The sequence below is a fragment of the Cygnus atratus genome, chromosome 5 (genome assembly GCF_013377495.2).
Source record: "Cygnus atratus isolate AKBS03 ecotype Queensland, Australia chromosome 5, CAtr_DNAZoo_HiC_assembly, whole genome shotgun sequence".
NCBI classification, from domain to species: Eukaryota; Metazoa; Chordata; class Aves; order Anseriformes; family Anatidae; genus Cygnus; species Cygnus atratus.
Genome location: NC_066366.1, coordinates 29243547 through 29267510, shown reverse-complemented (window position 1 = coordinate 29267510; position 23964 = coordinate 29243547). Strand labels below are relative to the sequence as shown.

Genomic DNA, 23964 nt, shown 5'->3' with positions numbered 1-23964 from the left:
CAGGGATGCTTAGGATACTGCAAATTGCTGGTGCTGCCAGAGAAATTGTTTCCTGTTAATTTGTTATGCTCAAGGGACCGAAGGTTAATCGTGGGATCTGCTCTTAAGGCCTAACTTCTTGTGCTGTTACAAGTCCTCAGTGAACATCTCGCTGTTGGTGGTGACAAACACGAATATTACCCTAAGATGCAGTTAAGTGATCAGGCTGATGCCATCCATAACTAATTGTGTAACACACTTCCCAATGGAGAAGTGAGCAAATAGAACTTTTAAAAGAATGGAAGAGAATTTTATGTCATTTTTTTACATAAGACATATATTGAGGTTGCTGAGTATATGTGACAGATGGTGCTCTTATGTCACATCCTATCTTTCATTTTGTTTTGCAACATGCAAGTCTTCCATGCATGCATAATTGCATTACAACATCATAGGGTTTTTTGTGTACTCACTGAAACATAAAGGAATAATCCAGTGCGAAATCTTTAATGGGGGGATCGTGCTAGCTGTGCTGCTAAGCTGATTGCACCAACGTGCCGTAAGTGCTGGCTCACTGGGATGTCTCCCAGTTTTGCCTTCTTAAGAGTAAACTTCAGGTGTAAGTAAAGGAAAAAGTGAAATGGTAGCATCGTTTCATTGATCTGCTGAAGGCATTCAAGTGACTAGACAGACAGTGTTTACTGTGTAGTAAAGTTTTTGCTCCACGTTCTGCCACATTTAAATCTAATAGTTCCTCACAATGAAAGAATGCAGGACTGCAGGTGGAACGCATGGGACTTTGCTTCTGGCCTTGGCTTGCACTGAGCATGTTCATCCGTTGCACTGCTTTTTTAACATGCAAGGAATGTGGAGATTATCTGCATCACAAATTGCAAAGCTAGAAACATATGTGAGACATACAGAATATGGAAGGCCAGTAAGCGAATGACACTGATGGAATTTTTAACATCAATCTTGTCCCACTTCTGATTATTTTGATTGCTGAATCTTGATGTTTCATTGTTGTTTGTATGTCTGTATTTTTCTCTTTAAATAGAATTAACTTAAATGAAGATGGTGAGGGCACCTTCCCTCATAATGTAAAAGAGAAAGGAGAAACTTAAACCAAAGCTAATATTTCCATTAAACCAAAGCTAATATTTCCATTCAACACAATGTCAGTCGCTGAGTCCATTATTACCTCTACTGCTGTTATAGTTGTGTAAACTCATTGATACTTCCTCTATCATGGCTTTTATTGGCTTTTGAACATGGTTTAAAAAATATAATTGACTGAAAAGCTGCCCATTGCTGCTGTGGCATGTGTAGATAACGGGAATTCATGCTCCGTGCTGTTGGCTAACTGTATTCACATGCTGTTGGCTGATTAAATAAGTGCTGAATGTGGCTGATTTAGGTCTGTTTTTGCAATGAAGACATCATGCTTGGTTCTTTAAAACATTGATCAAATATAATTGTAAATATCTTCTTCATATTTTATATATATTCAGTGCTTTTATATAATCTGAATCCTAACCTTCCAGCCTTACGCTGTGTAATATTTCAGTGTCAGTTATAGTTCCTTACAGCATTGATGGGCTTTGACGCTGACACAGCTGAGCTGATGTTTCATTGAAAGATCAATTCACCATTGCAGTATTGGAAATGTAAAGGCAACTGTGTTGGTAAGGTCTGGCAAGCAAAATGTCCAACTGGCCAGGCTGGCTATACTGCTTATGCTGTATGAAGAGCAAAAGTAGATCAGAATCCAAGTGTTTTCTTTCTCTTTTCCTTCCCTTTAGCAGCGTAAAGGAGTTCTGAGTAAAATTACAGTTTCAGGCCAAAACATGTCTTAAGGAGGAGAGATGTGTGTGAGTATCAAATTTTTTAACGTGTATAGCTGCAAACATAAAATGCAGTGTATAATGGACGTTTGCTGTCAAACAAGTGATAGAATGTGATGAGACAAAATGCAAAATGAGTAGCATGACTTATTTCATGCAACAGCTATCTACCCGATTTCCCCTAGCTATGATGTACATTACATAGTTTTAAATTATCAAAGCTAAAAAAAATATATTTATTTATTTTAGTTGGAGCATGGTTTTGTTCATGTTGCATCTCATAACAACATAGTTTATGCAAGCCTGTTGTTGGATAAATTAATTTTGAAGTGATACCATAATTTCTACCTACTTGAACAACTGTGCACTGAACCAGTTCTAGTGCAGCTGTTTTTGCTCTACCACAGCCCCTCACTGACAAGACAAACATAAGCTGTAGTTTGTAACAGCCATAATCTTGTCTATACTACTACAGATTTCTGTTTGTTAGGACATGAAGTTTAAATTAACTCATAGGCTGTTAATTAACAGAATACTCACTAGGACTTAAAGAATCAGCATAGATTTTCATTAGCTGACAGGTGTCAGCCATAGTAACATTCAATTATTGTCTGATCCTCGAGACTTCCAGCATATGGTATGAAGATACCATACCTTCAGCTGACAAACCTGCTTTGACTGAATAAATCTTAATATTCACATTCTTTTTAACCATTTTGAATACTTTTTTTTTCTTGTTATTCTTTCTTACCAAAGTAGTTATACGTGAGGAAGACATTATTTTCCCTTTAACACTTTCTTCTCTATTATGTATATTGATGATTCAGTATCTGCAAGAGCAGCATTAATTCCTCAAACAGTGGAGGTTTGAGGTCCCTCAAAGTTGCTTGTTACTGCGTGATGATTTTCTTACCAGCTTTCTGAAATTGTAGCTTTGTGGCCTAGCAGCTGGATACTCATATCACAAAACTTTGGTCTGTTTGTTTCTACTCATCAGCTGCATTTGTAAGGTTGTCAAAAGGGCCAGGCCAGGAGACTGGAGCCTTTACCTCCTGGCTGTTGGCGAAGCATTCCCCGCACAGAGCACCTCTGTTCCCAGGAGCCCAGTCTGTAACCCACCTCTGCTCTGGGGGTGTGGGGATTACATTCACGTGCTTGTTTCTGAGTAGCTTTATCTGCTTGATGGAAAATCACATAGTCCTGCACCTTTTAGAAAGAGTAAATGGAAGGAATAAATGTAGAAGGCTTGTTTGTTTGTTTTAATTGAATGCGTATGGCTTTGTGGCTTCAATGGCCTGAACTTGGGATAGCATACTGTCTGGAAAGCACATACATTTTTAACTACCTGTGCAGCATAATTATAACAATTATTGGACACAAGCCATTGCAGCAAGCCTGATGTGTATCAAGAAATCAACCATCATTGCACAGAGAATGGCTACCAGCAGCAGCCTCTAATGAAGGACTGTAACAGTTAAAGGAGTTAAAATAGGTTGGTCCTCTCCTCTTCCTTTTGCTTCTGCAGCCTTCCTTAAGATGCTCATCTGTAGATGTGAAGCCTTTCAGCCTGAGCAGAGAACAGCAGAAAAAGTCTGTCAGGTCAGAGCAGCAGTGAAAAAACCTGATTCTTCCACAAAGTAGATTTCTAAGCTACTTTTTAAGTTCTTCATGGTGTTTCTTAACAATATTTGATCTTTTGGTTGATCTGTCCATTTTCAACGATAAAAATACATAGGCAATTTTATAATATCCCTCTGCCATAAGAAAGAATAATAATTTTTTTAATGCTGCTATGAAGCACGACCCTGCCCCCCCCCCCCCCCCCCCCCCCCCCTTAATCCCTGTATTGCTCTCTTTCATAAGCTTTGCAGGTGTGGAGGGAATTGCAAGACAACTAAGGAGGCAATAATAACGGTGCAGGTGTGCTGGATATGATTTCTTAGCTTAGTTGATAATGTATCACTGAACCACAGTTCCAGTGAGCCGGTCTGTTCAGAAGCGTAATTAGATCTGGAACACACAGACATCAGAGCCAGTCAACGCCGTGTTGTTACTTCCCCACAGTTTGAAAATGATGGGAATAAATGCTGTGGCAGTAACAAAAGGTTCCATTGTTGCAATTATGTCAGGAAGCCATATGGGGAGGTAAAAAAGGGGTAAGAGGAGACAAAGTTCTTAGAGAATGGGAGTTGTGATGCACCTGTTTGTATATGAAGGAAGAAATTTGTGAAATCCTGGCCCAAAGAGTGGAAGAAAAATCTCTGACGTTCCACATACTCCTGCTCCTAGATGTATGTTCCAGTTGTTTGTTTTCTTCAGTTCCTAGTGTTTCTGCTGGAAGAATAGCAGAGCACCTCGGTAAATGAAGGGGGTCAGTATGTGGATGTGCTTTTTCGTGTTAGTCCTAACTCGTATTTTCATTTTGTTGTTTTTCAGCTCTATCTTGTTGGGGGATCTTTTGGACTCCGTGAATTTGCTCAGATAAGATATGATGTCCACAAACTACATGGCACGGTACTTGAAATGTTTTTTTTCTTTACTCTTCATTTCATTTTGCGTATGAGCTGACTTATAAAGGGTAGTTTGCTAGGACAAGCAAACTGTTAGTATTGGGACACGTTAATGCCTTTCACCACTGAACCCTGAGCTACACTTGGGGCTCTTAGGCAGTGAGCAGCGTAGATAACAAAAGAGGCTGAAATAATGACAAATCTTTTTGCTGTCTCTGGAAACTGATGAAAATAAATAATTTGCTTCCTTATATTGATTATAAATGGCAATTCTGAGTCTGGAGAAAGGAAGTATAGCACATCTTCCTATTTCTTCTCTCCTGGGGCTGTTCATCCTGAAGAAGAGAAGGCTCAGGGGTGACCTTATTGCAGCTTTTCAGTACTTAAAGGGGGCTTATGAAAAAGATGGAGAGCCAACTTTTTGCTCGGGCAGATAATGACAGGACAAGGGGGAATGGCTTTAAACTAAGGGGAGATTTAGATTAGAGGTTGGGAGAGGTTAGGTTAGGAAGTTTTTATACCTAATCTAGACTAAGAAAGCTTGATATTTTAGAAGGTGCACAATAATCTTTTGGTTCTGTTTTCAAACTGTTTGGTGTTGAGTAAATAGTGTTAAATTTTTGGGGAATGATTGGCTTCAAGTTGACTGAGATAAGCAGATACCTTTAACATTGTGCTACATCCTATTCTTTAAGCTCTGTGATAGAAACAGGAGCTAATCTTTACTCCCCATGGCAAAATGTACTATGTGGAAGAAGCCTTTCTTTAAATGTGCTGGAAACCTTTTGAATGAGAGAAGTGGCTTGTTTACCAGTGCTGCTTATGTCTTCAAGTGTACCATTAGTTCCAAATTATGTGTGAAATGATCTGAAAGGAGCATGCCAGTTAAGTAGGAAGTAATACTGATTTGCTGTATCTAACTTTGTAGTATGCAAACCTGCTGTTGCAATGCAGAGAGGCTTTGTGGTCTCAGTGCTGCTGACTTGCAGGTGACATGAAGCTTTTTTAAAGACTGTGTAGCACTTTGTGTAAGAAGTGCTTGTGTAAGACTCCAGACACTCTGCTTAAGAGGTCCATGACAGAGTTTGTAACCTAGGAAAGAATGGGCTTACAGCGGCTTTCTGCTGTGACCAAATCTTTCAGAACTTCATCTGTTCAGGGTTTGGAGACTCCCTCGTTTTGTCTTAGACCTTGTTGTGGGCCATTTAAATTACGTCAATTGCTCTCTGTTGTTCCTTGTGTTGCATACCTGATTATGGCCTTTGAAGCACCACGTGGCCCACTTCTGCTCAGTCCCATATTTGAGGTAGCCCTTAAAACAGGGGAGGGTGATCTTACAACTCTTTTCTACAGGGCTGTGTGCTGGGTAGTTATTTTCTCTCAGGCCTGGACTTTCAGGACCAGCTGTAGCGAAGTTGTCCTCTATCCAGATGGGGATCACAGCAGAGGCAAGAATTTGCCTGTTGTTTCTGTCAGTTTCTTGGTCAGATTCATACTCAGTGATTACATTTGGCCCCCATGATCTGGACAGTGACCACAGCCCAGAGAAAAAACACGGTAATAGATGTGTTTGTTCACATCTATGGGGTTCTGTGTCCCAGCATGTATGATCAAGGGAAGCGTCACTGAATTAGGCAGTACATGAAAGCTCTGAGGGGAAGCTACTGCACCCTGGAGTTCTCTGAAAAGTTAAGAGGCCATCTGGATTCTGCTCCAGCCTGTACTAGTTAAGGCTGCAGCATCTCTTTTGTATTTTCTTCTTCCTTTCGTTATGATTTTATTTAGGAATACGTGCAATTTAGATAAAAAGCAATGCAGTATTGGCTGAGAACTACCAACACCAACTTTGGGCTAGTTGTAGACAGACAGATTAAAGCAATGTGTTTTATTAGTTTTTGTTTCTATGCCCATAAAGAGTTAAGAACCATTCTAATTCACTCAGACAGCATAAGAGATTAGAATGTAGGCTTGTTTTTCATTTTTAGTTAAAATACTTTAAAATCTACATGAAACTCAGGAAAAGAGCCTTCATCTGAGTAATTTAAAAATGCTATTAAACATTCTGACAATCATAATATGTTTGTCACTGGTCAAAACCATGGTTTTTATGGTAGAGTAGAATATATTTTCTTAAGTAATACACTTTTAACTAGCATAAGCCTTTATCAGAAAGGGGACAAGTGCTCCTTTTGGGGGTTGGGCAGTTGTATGAAAATTTCAATAGACAATAACAGAAATAGGATATTTTTTTTGGTTACAGTTGCTCCTTTTGAATAATAATGGTGCTTAATTAAATAATGCTTTTCCTATAAGGAGCTCATAACACTTTCACAGAATTTAAATGAGTTAAGCTTCACAGCCTTAGTGTCAGAAAATTATTTTATGATTTTATTTATTTATTATAATTATTTTATTATTTCCATTTTACTGCTGAAAAAAATTGAGGTTGCAAAAGGTTAAACAAGCCATCCAGATGTAGGCTAGGATTTGTAATACCTGAGTGGCTATCTTTTTTGATTGTATATTAAGGATGTTGAAACTCCAGTACACCCCCTTTTGTGAGCATGACTGCTAGATAGACAGGACTTAGATGCTCCTTTTGTGGTATATCTAGTACATTTAAAATGCTAAACTATTATCCCTTCCCTTTAAAACTATTCGTCCTTTTCCTTTTTCAGCAAATTAGTTCCTATGTTTTCGTGGCTGCCACTTTCTCTTTGTATACTTGTAATTCAGTGAGCAAAAGCTGCATTAGTGATATCACCTATGTTATTAATGTCAAACTGGTTTATCGTATAAAACAATGTTTTCAAGAGCATTCCTTGATAAAGAAATGAAAACTCAAGAGTGGTTTGGATTTAGGGGAGAATATGGTTTGGTGATGATGCCATGGGTTGGGAGTAGGATTAGGGTTGAGAGAGAAACAGAGTTTAGAGCTGTAGCAGGAATGGGGCTGGGAAGGGGCTACCAAAGGGTGCATTGCAAAAGGAGTTCTGTCCTCTAGGTCATCAGGGCCATGCCTTGGTATCTGGGGCTGAGGCTCGACTGATGACTGGGGTGAGGGTTGGTATGGGGACAGAGCTGCAGTTGGAGAGGGGCTGGTAGCAAGAAGAGATGTTTTATCCAGTTAGATATCAGGGCATTGTTCGAGTGCATCTCTTTCAAAAGCCAAAACAAAACAAAAAACCAACCAGACAAACAAACAAAAAACCCAGCATTTTGGGTATACCTTAATTTACTTGGGATACCTAGATCAGCTGCATTCCCTCAGGACGCTGGGTGTCCTGCATTTAAATCAAACTTGTGCTGAGGCACTTATTGATATAAATGCCTGTTTATGCCAGTCAGAATTCTTCTGAAGCTAATCAAGGATTTCTACATTATCTATTGTTGCCAAAATGTCCATTAATGGAGAAATCATTAGGTTAGGTAATTGTTTCTTTTCTGGGAAGAATTTATGCAAATTGAAATTGGGTATAGCAAACCAGGTATGCTTATGGGAAAATCACATTGGATTAATGGAAGAGAAATGAGTAGTTTTGTATAGGCGTCTTTCCAAACACCTTTATTCTCAAACAGAAAACCAGGCCCTTTCTTTGTCCTACTTTAATGTTGTGTATGTAATTGACTAGTGATACTTTTTTAAGAAGTGTTTTAAAACAGAAAATGTCACTTCTATTTAATAAACAGAAAATGTTTCAAGTATGTAATAATTTTTGTTTGCTTGTTTGTTTACTGTTGTCATTCAAGGCATGGTAGAGACTTGCTGTTTCAGATCTAATTCTGGATATAAGAATCTTGGACAAGAGTAATGACTTCATGGTTTGTATCGCTAGCTGATTGTTACTGTGAAGGGCTGAAGAGAAGCAACGTTTTAACTACCTGGGGAAATTTAGGCTTTCTTCAGTCCCTCAGCAAACCCTTTCGACTAATAAAACGGAATTTATATTTTTAAGTTGGTATGGCTTTGTTGAAGTGGAGTTATTGTGAGTCAGGTTCTCAGAGTACGGGGAGCAGGTAGGACCAAGCAAGTTCCTTCAGGGCACATTCAGCAGGAGCACTTCTAGGAAACCTAGAGTCTCTAGATCATTTTGTCAGGAAGCAAAACATCAATGGGCCTTTGAAGTCTGCAAATAGTTCCTATTGTGGAATATATAAGAGCATTACAGTACTGACTGACCTCTTCATGATTATAAGCTATGTAGATTCTGATTCATTTTTCCTTCTATTTTGTCCTAAACAAAGTGAGTGCACCTCTAAAGTAGAATGCTAAGAAATTCTGATAATGTTTTCTGTTTTATTGAGGTATTAAATGACTGTAGAAAGCAGTCACTGAATTTTAGTAGGTCTCACTTTCTCTGTAAAAGGAAGATAATTAATGCTGATCTAATTTACATAGAGAATAGGGTAGTTAGTTAATTCAAATAGAATTATTTAAATTCAAATGAGTATTTTTTTTTTTTAAAGTACTTAGGTGAGATCAATTAGTTCAAGTGTTTTGGGTCAGGGTGAAATATTTCAGGTGGAAATGGGAGCAGAGAAATGACCTGTTTCCATGAGACCTTTATATCAGGTGAGATCATAACTGGCATTTGCCTCAGGAATGTCCAGGAAATCAGTCCAGCATTTTCTTCTTATTGTAAGTGAATATTCCAGAAGGGGGATCTGCCAATTTGAATGCATTTGTATGTATGTTTTTGTTTTTTTTTTCCTTTTAAATAATATGTTTAATGCTAGGTGAAGATTTAAAAATAAAATTGCTTAAGACCCTGAATGGGTCTGTAGCATTTAAAATTCCAAAAGGAATGCAATCTTTTTCGAACTTAACAATTGTAGACTGTCAACAGAATGTCCCCATCATTAAATGTATTGTTATATCTACCTGAGCTAGATAGAGCTGCTTTACTGTAGCTGTCCTGTTCATCTTATTTGAGGACCTGCAGCTGTGTTAGAAAATACTATTTGCAAAGCTATCAAATATAGTAAGGATTTACTGGGATAGCAAACAGTATTTTAGTAGGATGTAAAGGTGTGATTTTCACATTTTTCTCCCAAATTAGCCAATTGACTGCAGATTGCAAGGTGTTTTTATTGCAGTTCTTAATGAATAAATATCTGTGCTTGAAATCGTATTATACCTTGGTGTTCCCAAAGATCATAAACTCTTGCCAAAACTTGAGTGACTTCACGATTTCAAGGAATAATCTGGATAGGTGAAGTCCTTGTAATTGGCTGGACTGGAGAAATACATGATGTTGTAGTTCTTATGGTAACTAATGGGAGTGACTATTGCTGCCTGCTCAGGTCATACCATTTGCTCAGTTGTCTTTTATTTTCTGCAGATTTTCTGCTTGATTTTATTCCAAAATCATCCTCTAGACTGCCAGGTGTGTCAACACCCCCTTCCAGTGTTAAGGTCACGCTAAGTGCTAACAGTGTTAATTTAAAATAGTCTAAATTGGATTATTTGTATTATTAGAGTTATGTAAGTGAAATTAAAACATTCGGTATCTGCTCAGCTAACTCTAAATGTATGTTTGTGATGCCGTGCACTGTCTAGGATTCATCTTGCTTGTGTTTCCGTTGTCTCGAATGAAATGCCTAGTTTGAAATAGCTATCCAGACAGCTATTTCAGATAGCTAGGTGGTTTGAGACAGAAGTGCCTCCGCAATAAGCTTACTTCCATTTTCAGGTAGATGCTTGAGGAAGATGTTCTGTTTTGACTGCAGGAAAAGTAGAGGGATTGAGCTCAACGCTTTATTGTTGCCACATTTTAGTGAGGTGAGTTGCCATCCTTTGCATGTGAATATATTTAATTTGACCAGTGAATGGTAGGTGATATAAACATTTGCACGACTTCAGATGCGGAAGAGTTAGTTCAGATTTTGGATGCATATCTTAAAAGTAGCATTTCTTGCCTCTAGAAATACCTATCTATCTCTATTCAGTGAACTGTAGGAGGACTTTAAACAGAATCTTCATGCTTTAGAGCAAAAGTTTAGATAGTTACAACTAGGTAAGATGAGGCTTGCCATAAATGTTCTTTCCCTGGAGCTTCATTGGCAAACCAGTAGAAATGGGCTGGAGGTGAAGGAACTCTTGTTTCATCTGCTGATCCTGTTTGAGGTATAATGTGATTCTAGAGAGTTTCCTTCTGCCTCTCCCGTAATGCTGTAGGAGGTAGCGTTAAAAAGATCCTGTTTGATTCGAGTGTGGAAAAAAAAACAAACATAAAAATCTCTTTAATTGATGCTTGATGGATTTTTTTTGGATGGGGAAGGTATCTTTTCTAAACGTGTCAGCAAGGAAATACGGAATCATTTTAGTGTCCATGTCTGTCACTGAACTTGGAGGAATAATTAAGTCTTCTCAACTAGCATTTATCTAGTATTTATTTATTTATAATGCACTTTCATGCATTTAATTGGTTTCAGTAAGCTAATTACACGAGCACAGGGATTGATTTTTTTGTTTTATACTTAAGCAGGTCAGGGTGGCCTGAGTCACAAGTTTAATGAAGACAAACTAATTTGGCTAATTTCCTTGTGTAAGTTGATTTAGGTGATTTTCGGAGACTAAATTAATTGAAGAGCTTGGCCCTAGGTCCTCTAAAAATTAAGAAAGTAAAACACTGAAGTGTTGCTTGGTTCTTTAGAGAATGCAAAGAGGCATACATTTATGATTGCTTATAGCAGAAAAAAATCTTTGCCCGTCATTTGTCTTTATGTAATGAAGAACATTTTGCTAAATTAAAGCAGACGTTGCTTTTAAGCATGGCCTGCTTAGCAGAGGGTTTTAGAATTGGATGTTAAGTGAAGCAGCCTGGCTCCTGTTGGCAAGGGGGAATTCGGAAATTGCTACATCTTTTGACCATGGTTCAGAATTATCCAAGGTAGTAATTTCAGTCCTACAATATGGCACAAAAATGAAGGGGTAGCAGAGCTTTTCATACTCTGTACTGTGGTGTTACCAGATGTTCAGACATCAGTTTTCTGCTGTTTCGGTTCAGTCCAGAGGGACTGTATGGAAATAAGCTCTCTATCCATGCTGTTCTTGAAGATTTTGAGGTTCAGCTGCTAATGTTGGGCTTCATGTATTTTTCATTGATTTCAGGAAAAACTAATCCATTTTGCTTGAGCTCAGATTACTTTCCCACTTCATCTATAAACAGCTGCTTGCTGAATTTGCTGTACCAGACAGGCACGTATATTTTCATTTTTCAGACATCCTTTTGGTTTAGCATATTAACAATCCACAAGCCAGATATGTAGTCAGCCTGATGCTCAATAACAGTTTTGTTGCTCCATTCTGAGGCTGATATTGTGTATATGCTTTAGAATGGCTTCCAGTGGTTGGATCCACCTAGTCCCACTGATAATTGTCACCACAAACAGCTTAAAGCACTGCAGGACAGCCTGGAGATAATGTATTGCCTGCACCTGCCCTTTTCATATCATCAGGTTTCAAGCTGAAGAAAAATGAGACCCAGCCCATCTAGCCTGTTCTGATGAAACCAGGAGACCTGTCAATACCAGAAGACTTCTGCTAATAACCAGAAACAGCTATGGGTGCTCAGAACCTCACTACGGTTGTTAAAAGTTGGGGAAATCTCATTAAATCAGGATGTGATGATGATGATAATACAGTATTATTTCGTAATATGTGTTCACTGAGGAAGAATTAAAGTGGTACTAATTTTTAACTTTGAAATAGCTTTTTTATTTTAATGAATATTTTGTTTCAGTCTGGTAATATTGTGCCAGCATATTTTTTGGCAATGAATGTGAAAATGTATTGTTAATGATACTGAGTTTGGCCACAGACCCTAAATAATAATCTTCAGAGTTTCCATGATAAATTATTTCACTGAACCCTTGTCAAGCTTTTTTCATGGGTTTCTTTTGTGAAGGAAAGCCGTTACCTATTAGTGTCTGTGTATGCAATGACTACTACTAGTGTAGAAATCACTTTTTTTTTTTTTTCTACCTAGGATGCTAGGATGTCATGCTGTCTCTCATTTGTAAGGATACATTAACAGACATTATTTGAATGTTATAAAAATGTCTTTGAGAGGTGGAGAGGTGTTGTGTCTTTAACTCAATTTTCCCACTCTGCATAAAAGATTGAAGGGCTTAGTATCTGTCTAGATCTAAAGGTTTTTTCCCTAAAACTTCCATTCCATAGCTGCCTGTGTATCACCATTGGACTGAAAATCTGTTATATCCCTAATACTCTGCTTTTGGCCAAGCTCTCTAGTATCAGAGCTTTCATGGTGCTGCATAGCTTGGCATCTATTAAATCTTTTAGATTTCATTAAATAGATATTCCTCAATCTGCATTAGTGAGATGTGATCTCCGCAAAGTGAGCTGATGATTACAAGCTATGAGGCTTCATGCAAAATGCCTGTAGAAGTATGGATGCTTTCTGGTACCTTCTTGTTCAGTCAGAAGGCCCTCGCCCAGGACGTGGACGAGAATTTAAAGGCACATTTAATTTTCCTGGGAAGCTCTTCAGCCTTTCCTGTTGTTTGTCTGTAGTTACTGCTGCTCCAGTTGCTGCCTAGCGTGTATCCCCCTTCTAGGCATCTCAATCTCGCTGCCTTTTTTATTTTTTTATTTTTTTAAATTTCCAAGTTTAATTCATGCTGCGGATTTTGCTGTGCAACCGGGTGCTAGGTCCCTGTAAGTCTAGTTCTGAATCTTGAGATGTGTGCAGCAGCAATGTGACCATTGCTATGTTACTTGTCCTAACTAGTGAATATCCTGGTGGCCCCATGTGCTGTTCCAGATTTCTTGTGTATGTATGCGTGTGGGTGCACTTAGAAGATTGCTGCAGAGTGAATGCTTCACGTAAGGGCTTGCTCAGTTTTCTGTCTAGGAAACTGGGGGCGCATTTTGGATCCTATCTGGCATATCTTACTCAGGAGTTCTCTGTAAATGCAGCATGCTGGGTGTGTTCTGCACAGCTGCACACAAGGTAACTCTGTTTATTTGGAAGTGTGACAGTCCCAGCACACGCACACATATTCTGCAGGATTTCCAAGCATCTAGCAACCGCGTCAGAGCTACTGCATGACTATGCTGCCCAGCATCTGGAAATTCCAGGCAAATGGCCAATTTTCTCTTTTTTTCTGTCTGGACAGAATTTCTGGGTGGAAAAAAAGGGCTGCGTCTGGAGAAAGCTGGACATCTGGCAGCTTTACCTCAGATTACTGAGCTTCTCTGTGACAAAATTTGAAATAGAGTGCAAGTATTCTGAGTTCCTCATTTTTAAACAGAAGCCATTTTTCCATTTCATAATTCTTTATGGTGTTTCTTTTCTGTTGTCAAGATTAGATTCAGATGAAGAGAAGGCTATTAACTGGAGAAACTCATTCTGCTGCCATTGTAAGTGGAACTAATTTCAGTTTATAAAATGTTGATAGATTTCAGATTTTTACATTTTATACAGTACCAAGAATTCTGTTTGGTTGTTTTAAATCCTGTCACATTGACACAATTAATTACTAGTATTTCTGCCTTGCAATTGAAGTGATTACAAGTGTGCAATTTAGCTTCAGGCAGCTTTTAGCCAAAACATATTTAATATCCAGCTGTTTTTCCCCCTCACCTCCCTCAAGCACCAGAAGACAACTAGCTTTCCAGACTCCCGTTGTGAAGCTGATGGCACTGGTCTCAGCAGATTGGAGCTCAAGCTCAAGTACCGAGGTCCCAGTCCCTAGACCAGGATTTTCTGCTGCTTTTGACTTGAAGATCTCTATGTTTTTTACCAAGAAAGTGTTGAAAACACTTTGCCTGGGAATGAATGTTTCCATTTTAAGCGTGATCTCTGTCTAAGTGCACCTTTCCTTTCTTCTCCTTTGTGTTTTGAGGCTGGAAAGTCTCAAGTCAACTGGTTCTGTTCCAAGCTACGGTTACGTGGCAGTCTGAAACAGCAGAACCCAAACTCTTGTCTGGAGTGCAATCACTAATGAGAAGGGAAAACACATAATCTGTCTCTCTTCAAGTATCTGCCACTGCACAAGGCATTTATAGTTGTGCTTGTGATTCAATAGGCGATATATTTTCCCTGGAGTCAGCACTGAGCCTCCTGTAAGTTGTGTCAGGCAGTGCTTAACTGCCTTCTTTTGATGGGGCATAAAAATGAGACTTTGCTTTTAGAACCTTAATGAGTACTGAAATTAATGTTGTAGCTGGTGTAAGAGAGTGTCTTGCCTCCCTGGAGGGCAGCTTCAGGAGGGTAGAAGGCGTTTGAGTTTGTTGTCCCTGTGCAGGTAGGCTGGCAGCTATGGGGCCAAGAAACTCATGAGCTCTCTTTAACAGTCTGTCCACTTTTAAACCCTCAAAGAATATGTATGCTTTTCATACAGCCTTCCATCCTCTGTGATGATTCAGAGCAGGAGGCTAATTTAGGTATTCCCAAAGGACTCTTTCTTTCTTCAATGATTATGGAGAGAATGTAGGAATGAATACAAGCTTTGCAGATACTGCATAGAGAAGAGAGAGAACTTGTCTTATTAATATCTTAAGTGTATGAATTAAAATGTTTTTTCATTCATAATTCACACTGAACTTAGTAAAGTTGTGGGTGTTTTTTTTTTTTGTTGTTGGATGTTTAGCCCTTAAAAGTACAATAATAGCCAGAGGGCTTAGGGATCTGCTTTCTGATAGCTGTTGCTGAGTCTTACAGTATTTTTTTTATGACATATTTGTTTTATGGTGTTTTTGTTTGTTTTCTACAAATAGATATGTTACATTTGAAACAATACCTTAAGCAACAAGATCCAACTGATCAGAACACCTACTGGGAAATGGGAACTGCAGATTTTCACTTGGCATAATGAAAAAACAGTAACTTTGTTAGACATGTTTTAAGTTTAATTATCCCAGATCTTATCTTTATAACTTCCTCTAATATATCCCAGATCTTATAATGATAACCTCCTCTCATCAGAATCAACCTATACTCATCAGAATTTCTGGGACTCTGGCAGGTAAATGTGTTATTTAAAAATAGTGGCAAAATATCTTTTAAAATAAGAGTGCATAATGTACAAATGTGCTACAAATTCTAGTGATTTTATACATAAGTTAGTAATTGAAATATGGCGAATTTGGAAGATGAAAAGCTTTCTGTGGGTGCAAAATAGAACAGGATTTTTCTTTTTACTGTAAAACTTCACTAGATGTCAGTGTGGAAAGTATTTTTACTTAAGTGCTATGTAAGCTGTAGAGTGAGAAGCTTTCTTAAAGGCAATAATTCCTTTAGAACATGGAGATTTAGGATGGCAGTTATAAAAACTTGGTAGGTTTTTTTTTTTTTTTTTCCAAAACATAATTTATTTGCAGAGATGCAGTTTCAGGACAACCAAAGCAAATTTGCTAAGTTCACAATGAATTCCCCAAACTCTTTCTGTTTAAAAGTGCCTTTAAAAAAAAAAGTCAACATTGTTTCACTACTTAGAGTTTTGAGACTTGTATTGTCTGTGAAAGTGGCCTCCTAAAACATAACAAAAAACAATTTTATAGGGTAAAAACCCTACACATATATTAATATTGCTGAATGTATTGAGTCAGCAAAAGACAATGTATATTTTCTTGCAATTGGTTTGTGAAAGCTGGAGTTGTTTATATGAGGGTAGCTAGTATATTTTCTCTTATATATAAAGTTTGATTAAGGAAAGCATTCCTAATCTCTAAGTGTGCTTGTGCATGTGTTTAACTGTAGTATGTGTTTGTATGACATTTGAAAGTCAGCCCGCCTGTGTTCCTACAAGGGAAAGTTTGTTTATTTGGTTGTTTTTCTGTTTTTATTGAAACTTTGGTGCCTGTTAAAGCTTCTCCTATGAAACGGTTACAATTTTTTTTCTTTAAATGAGCTTCTTTGTGTTTCTGAACTGATACACAGTGCAAAAGAGGGCAGTATGAGTATTGTGCAGTGCCTTTGGTTTGGCTATATTATTTATGAGACTGCTACCAGAACTGGGTTACCAGGACGCATATACTTGAGCAGTAATGAAAGAAGAAATGAAAGTAAGAAATGTACGTGGGTATGGGTATTTCTCCTAAAGTACAGAACTGAGGAGGACACCCTCTTCCATCCAGATCTGACTGCAAGTACATTGATGGAAAGGTTGAGACCAGAGGAACATAGACTGCTTGCATGCTGCCTTTAACTACCAGTTCACAAATTCTCTCTTGAAGTTGCTTGCTTTTAACAGAAACTTAAGGGATCTTCCTGTTTTTTAGAGTTACCACAAAGAGGCTGATTTTGTCCAAGGCTAGCATACGACTAAGGGAGTGGGGAGGAAGATCTTAAACTGCATGTGTGGTATTTTCCGAGTTTTAACTTGCAGTGTAGGCACGTAGCTGTCAAAAAAGAAATCTTTTCAAAATAAGGTCAAACATGGTGACTGCAGGAGTTGCATCCAGAAGACGTATCTTGTTGGTTTTAGTTCCAACCATTAAGTATCCTTCCCTTCACCAGCATCACAAACTCATGCTCTGTATGAGTTCTTACATATACCGTAGGTGCACCTTCAGTAGGATGTCTGTTGTGCTCAGAAACCTGGTGCAGATGGAACCAATTAACCCTATAATTAGCATATGGGAAATCAATTTTTAGTAAATATGCAAGAAGTCTTATTAAAGTTCTTTTCATATTTGTGCATTTTTTTATTCAGTGTGAAAGCTTTTGCTTTTGTCAGTAAAGACATGACTCTCAATGCAAGAGATCAATGTTTTCAGGTTAGAATGGAACGTGCCTTTTGCATATGCTAGTTAATTCTGTATTAATAATAACTAACACAGTGTTGGGCTAACCAAAATAGGCAGAAAACACACTCAAAAATGTAAATGTCAAATTATGTATTAACAGCAGAAGCATTGTAAAGAATTTTGACAGGTTTGTTAGGACGTTGCAAAGTGCTCACAGGTAAGTTAAGGTATGATGAAACCCATATTTAATGAGTTGAAATTTTTTAGTAGATCTTATGAATTTTTCATAAATTATACCCACTTTGAGGAAAATTGTTAAGTACTGCTTTTGTAGCATTTCCTTTTTCTGGACTGATACCTTAAGGGCATTTAGTTTGTGTCTTGTATTTCACAGTGTTTAAGTGGCTGTGACAGGGCAGGTATAGCATACTAAAGAGGCTTCACAAAGGCACCTTGAGAAATTATTTTAATATTTTTGAAATAGATGCCTTACTTCTCTTGCTGTTTTCCCTGGCAATGCCTTGTAATAGCCAATTCAACAAATCCTGCAATTCCATTCTTCCGGGTTAAGAATCTCTTGTTAGTGACCACTGGTCTGCATTTTGGCCCAGAGGCGAGGCAATGCCATTGCCTTGCTTTTCACCTCTTTCTTTGCTGATAGGTTAAAGCATTAAATCCTTGGACAGTAAAAGCAGGCTGAGCCATTTTTGTCTTTCTTGCATAGTATAGTTTACGTTGGGGTCTTAAACATGGTTTTCCAATTCACCTGGAAGATCTTACACTTTCGTTTCTTGTTCTGAAGGAGCTAAAAAGGAGATGTGGGAAAAACTGCACACAATACTTGGCAAGTTCCTCCCCCTGTACTCTGGCTACAGGGGAACCAAGGCATAGCAAAGCTCAGGAGTGCCAGCCTTGAGATCCAGTACCAGAGAAATCTGTCATTCTGACCTCAAGGTGATAGCAGAGGTGGTTGGGTCTATGCCTAGAACTGATTCATCTTCATGCACACAGCAAGATGCCTGTTTTCTTGCAGGAACCTTTCACAAAAAAAAAAAAAGGGGGGTCTTGCTGTTACTTCTAGAGTTGTGGCCTTGTTTGTTTGTTGAATTTCCTGTGTTGGAATACTCAGTTTTATACCAGAAAGAACATTTTTTGCACTGAATTTCAGTGTGAAATGAAATTAATGGTAGCATATGCAGAGCCAGGGTTTAAGGCACTAATTTATGTTTTATAAATCAAATAAATAAATGTGCACCTGCAAAATCAAGCAGGATGTGAAAGCATACAAATCATTGATTAAGTGCTTGAGTACTTTTTTCTCGGAAATGAGAGCTAGAGAACCCTTGTTAGTTTTGATGATCTTATATGAAGAAATCTAGATATACTTAAGTGCTTGCTGATGAAGGGGATGGTTTCGTCTTTGTATTAGCCTTTAACATAATAGCTTGCATTTCCCTCGGCATTATTACGTGAAAATGTGTGGTCCGGAGTTTGGGATTGTAGGTTTTTTTTTTTAATCCATCTGGAAGCAAGTGAAAGAGTTGGATTTTGAGAGATCACTGGCACATCATGTACCATAACTGTGGGAACTGCTGCTGTAATAAGATTTTATATTGCTCCTTTGGAAATGTCTGCATTGATTCCTGTCAGAGGCTGGATGAAATATTTTTTTGTTTAACTGTCTGTGTTCTATGCAGATCTTAGGGAAGAGTCAAAGGACACAAACCTGAGTTGTAGATTTGGTCTCAGATGTCTCCCCAGTATTCAGAAGTATTCCTGTCCAAGCTTATGCAGCAGCCTTACATAAGTGTTTTTCATGTATTAAATATTAGGAATAATGTAGTTAAAGAATGCTGGGCATGAAGTTACATGTAACAGTATGTTTTCTCTTGCACTTTCCTCTTACTTACGCTTTGACCTTTATTTTCTTAATTCATTCAGCAGAATGACACTTAGTTTAGCTTTTACGTGGCACTGCCCGAGTCCTGGGATTTATGCCTTCTTGTCTACAACTTCTCAGTCTGCTCATAAACCACAAGTTGCAATATTTATGACATAGACTTCTGTAACAACTTATGGGACTCTCTTCTCAAAAAGAAGATTTAAGTTGATCCACGCAAGATTGCTGATTTTCCATTTAGAGGAGCAGGCATGTGATAAGCGTATTCAAAGAAGATGTTGTATTGGGACGGCCCAAAGTGGTGGTGCTGGTTCATGCTCAATTTAAAAAATGGGTGGGGAGAACAAAATGCAGAATTTCACGTAAACAGTCATTCTGTGGACTGTCTGTGTTGTGGATACTGCAGGAGCATTGTGTCCCATTGTTCGTGCTGGTGTGAGCAGGTGGGGGGGAGAGGGAGGAGGCTTAATTCACGTTCATTAAAGCCAATCCATCGTCCTTCCTCATTTCCCAAGTAAAAGCTGAAATCTTTTAGTGGGATATTATTTTGTGGGGGTTAGGGTGTAAGAAAGGATACTCGCGTGTTTGTAAAAATAACTTATTTGTTTTAGGGTAGAAACATCTACTGTCTTCTGGAAATGTTTGTTAGAGGGAGGGTTTTGTAAGACTTTGGTGTACAAATATTTGGTCAGGACATGCCAGTCTCTGGACACGAGTATACAGTGTACTGCACTGACTGATGTGAGAGGAGACTGTTAAAGCACTCCTCTCCTCATGACACGGTTGTCTCCTGACAGTTTTGTTGTGTAGCATGAGGGAGCCCATAATTTTAGAGCATGTAATATACTCAAGGCTTGGTTTGTACTCAAGCCCATGGCTACAAATAGTAAGTACATACAGACAAGTAAAGCATAATGGTTGTAACTGAAAGAGTGGCTGCTTGTGAAGGTGGGCTACTGAACTTGCACACCCAGGCGTGATAGGGATGCTACCCTGAAAATCAAAACATGAGTCAACCTGTTCCTCCTTTCTGAAGACTGAATGGGAGCGATGCTGCTGATCTGCTTCATATTCCTGTGCTTAACATTGAAAGGGGACAGTGGTGTTACTCTCCGGGCCTCTTTGTGAAAGAGCTATCCTTTACCTATCCTTGAGGTAAAATTGGTGACATTCACAGATTTCACAGTCGCTCTCTGTCTACATTATTTACTTCTAAACCAAAATGAACTGTGGTCACTGAAGACCAGCGCAAAATTGTTAGGCAGAGAATTTTTAGTAGCAGCACATTCAGGTCTATAAATATGCCAGAAATATTTGGGTCACAAATAAAAATTTCTCTTTACCCAAGAGAGCGAAGGGAGGTTAACAGTTCTTCGCAGCACGCTGCAGGAGTGCCTGGTCTGGTGGGGGCTTCAAGCCCAAGGTATTCCTGCTTCGTTCTGCAGTGATGCTCCTCGTATGCACCCAGAGGTCTGCCTTGGAGGGAAATATGTCAGCTGGTTCTAATGGAAAAACCAAAATGTCAGCCTTAAAATGAGAAGTGATGGCCACGTTTTAAAAGGATTTAGGATGCTTACAGCTTCAAATAGCTGCCTACTAAGATTTCTGAGAATATTTTTGGGCTTAACCCATATTACCTTTAGCCACCTAAGAATATTTTTAAAGTCATTCTCTCTGAGAATTTTGAGAACCTTTTGAAGTTTAGTAGGGGTAAGTCTGAAAGAACAGGAGACAAAAATGGGACAAAATTGTGATTTGATAACTTTTAAACTTTTTTTGAGGTTTGTCTGTGTACTTGCCCTTGCACTTCCAATTGTCGTAATGTGAAGTAAGCCTGTATAGAGCAAAATACTCTGAGAATGTTTCACTCACTTTTTCTACAAGTGCTACACAACTGAAGTAGGGAGGGGAAAGTCTGCCTTGGAAAATGGTATTTTCAGTATTGGTGTCCAGGCCTTGCTGATGGCTTCTCATGAAAGCTGTCCAAATACTTGCATCAAGTATTCCAATAGATTTTCAGTAAGAATTTAAATTAAAGTTATGCTGTAGTTGAAAGAACAACATGGGTCTTTGAATTCCATATTTAGTGACAGAGCTTGAATTTAAATGGATCTTAAAGGAGCATCTGAGATTTTGCCCAACAAGCAGTAGTCCCCTAGTGTAAAGGGATGTTGTCTTCTGCTCCTTCCTGCCTCCTAAATAATGGTGCAGAGGGCAATGCTAAGCTGTGAGGGCATTTGGGCTTTGTGTGCTTCCCCCATCAGCTCTCATAATGGGGATTTGTATTCATAAGGTAGCTGATGATTTGTTTGCCAGCACACAGCTGAATACTTTTAGCTCATTCAGCAGTCTGCGTGTTGGCGCAGCAGTCCTAGTGGAAGCAAACTGTATGTGCTTGGGTTGGGATCTTGTGGCAGGTGTGTAATATAGAGAAGCTACCCCTTTGGGACAGGCACTTCCCTGGCTCAACCCACACCGTGTTCCCTGGTTATGGTCCGGGATCATGGCTCTTACTGATGTTCATCTGCCTTGTCAGAAAGAAAATAGGACCATTTTGCTTTCCTTTTTTTGTTGTGATGTCGCAAGGATAGTGCAGCATGGTACAAACACCGTGAGAACAGAGCTTTATAACATACTTTTCATCAACTGCCATGTTAGTTCTAAAAATGATTTGTAACCTAGATTTGTCTAGATTTGGCAACTGAAAAGCGGGGGTTTGCAACCAAGGCTTTGGAACATGCACATGACTCAGTTTCTGTGCAGAGTCAAGTGTGTTCAAAATATTTTTCGTGGGTAAGAATGTACAGAACAAAAAAGGTAAAGACAAGAGGAAATACATATTTGTTCTCTGATATTTTAGTGCAACTTGAAGCAAAGTAACATATTCTGCAGATTGGACTTAAGTCTTTTGTGTGCTTGTATAGTAAATATTAAGAGCTTACCAACGTGTGCATAGTTTCCCCTCAAGATAGGGTTTAACTGCTATTTTTTCAGTAAGTTAATTTGCTAGATAAAGTTTGTGCTTCTAAGGAAGTACTTTCTCTTCATTTCTCATTTATGAGATAACTTTTTTTTTTGAGAAATTTAAACTAATCTCCTTCATTTCTGCATTTTTGTCAATATTACAGCTACAACATGAAACAGCTATGAGTCCCAGGATGCTGGGTCTCAGTTTTAGCTAGTCTTTTGCCTGTATGCAGGCAGGGGAGAATAAATACGCAAGGAAGTATGAGGACAGAAGGACTTGGAGGAGAAGTGGCAATAACTTCACTGCTTGTTTTCCGTTACCTTATACAAATGTGGCCATGCAAACGCCACGCACTAAAAATTGCTGAAGTAAACCTTGATAATGGGAATATTGAGGTGCCTTTGTAAGCTAAATTATAGCTGTGGTTAATTAAGTAAAAATGGTGCTCCAACTGTGTTATCTTGGGCACCATCTTAAATGGAGAACGTAGGAGGAAATAAAACTCCCTCTCTCTTGCTTCTTTACTTGCTGGAGCATTTATTTCCCCTTCCCCATATGTGTGCTGTGAGAACACTAAGCATAACAAATAGTGTTTGCATTTAGTTCTGAATACACTGAGGTCCGTGATCACTCTTATCTTTGTGAAAGCAAGCTCCAAAGCATGTCTGGCTCCCCGAAGAGGTCTCGTTTCTGCACGTGTGATGGATGGGTTCATTGATCTAATGAGGCATGGCTGTTGTTGGAGGTCGTGGTCACAGAAAGAGGGAGGCAATCTGTCTTTAATGAAGGGCACTTCTATGGAGCCCTTGAATACCAAAGCAGAGATGTGGCATCTAATTTTTTATTTGATGTAGGGGGCCAATATCCTGTTTTACAAAAGTTGTTATTGCAGAGGATGTGAGAGCTGCATCCTGTACAAACTTTAAATGTTTTAGATGTTTTGGCTTAGTTCCCGACTATAATGGGTTTGTAGGTTGCAAATGCATGCGTTGCAGAGGCCAGATCTCTGGTTGGATAGGGAAATGCACCCTCTGGCCATGCACGGGTGGTGCAAGGCTGGGCTGTCTGAGCAAGCTTGGGAACAGAGGTCTCACATGCTGCGTGCTACCTGGCATCAGCAAGGGGGGCATTATGGCTCAGGGAAATTTCTCGGAGCAATACCCCGCATTGTAGATGGTACGTATGTATTTTAAGTACCACTAAGGGTCACGAGCTAAGTGACTTTCACGTGCTTTTGTTGGGGTAGGATCTGAAGGTGGATTCTTTCGTAGCCCAGACGAGTTGTATAACTTGTGTTCCCTCCTTTTTCTTTTCTAGACTGCTTATAGACAAAGTTGACAGTGGCGGGGACAACTGAGTACTTTTCACCCAGATCAAGAAGCAGCAAATTAAGAATAACAACTTTTGTTCATTGAGCTGGTCATAGTTGGACTAGTGAACCATAGAAGTAGAACTAAATACATTACCAATCCCCTTACACATCTGATTCATTTAGCACTGCTTGCATTTAAGGTCTAAAAATGAGAATGGTTTGTCATGGTAGATTTATTTGATATTTTAATTGATTAGCTTAAAGACTGTGCCTGAATACTGTATATTTGGCTGTTTCTCTTTGAGGAGAAGACGAAACACTTTCTCTGAGGATGAAGAATGCTAGTTTTTTCTCCTTGCTTCTGCTCTAAGGCCTGCGTGAGACAGAATTAGCAAGGGGAGGGATGACTACAGCTTCCTCTGGGCTCAATTATGTAAGATTCATCCACTGTGGTTCATTCAAATTTCCATTCTTAGGTTTGTTCTTTGACCACCTGAAAGGTGGCAGAAATCACCAGTGTTGTTGGTACAGAATCAAAACTAGGAAAGAGCAGTGTGTTCACCTGAAATTTGGAAGTGTGACTCACGTATAGACTTTGTAAAGCAGAGTATATTGTGTGCCTACTCACTGAGCATACCATTCAGCAGTAAAATATGTAAAGTGATGGCAATTTTCTCTTTACTGGTCCTCTTTTGTTTGTTAAGGCTTTGATTAGTTTGAAATCGCCAAACCA

The 23964-nt window shown here is 38.8% G+C and overlaps 1 protein-coding gene and 1 long non-coding RNA gene across 5 annotated transcripts in view; both read left to right on the top strand.

The window, feature by feature from the left end:
• LOC118244500 (cytochrome c oxidase assembly protein COX16 homolog, mitochondrial) overlaps nt 1-23964 on the top strand; it is a 44129-nt gene that overhangs the window by 7196 nt on the left and 12969 nt on the right. For 2 of the 3 annotated variants that reach the window (XM_035539538.2, XM_035539536.2), the window contains exon 2: nt 4260-4337. In XM_035539538.2, the coding sequence (XP_035395431.1) occupies nt 4260-4337 (78 nt within the window). Of the gene's footprint in view, nt 1-1781; nt 1851-4259; nt 4338-23964 lie in introns of those variants that run through there. The other variant, XM_035539537.2, reaches the window with a different exon arrangement.
• Nucleotides 10033-23634, top strand: LOC118244502 (uncharacterized). Of its 2 annotated transcripts, none has more exons than XR_004777547.1 (3): nt 10033-10115; nt 13666-13721; nt 15260-15328. It is a non-coding gene; the product is annotated as an uncharacterized LOC118244502 (long non-coding RNA). The 2 variants fall into 2 exon arrangements; XR_007708328.1 differs by lacking the exon at nt 15260-15328 and adding an exon at nt 23537-23634 and having other exon boundaries at nt 10061-10115.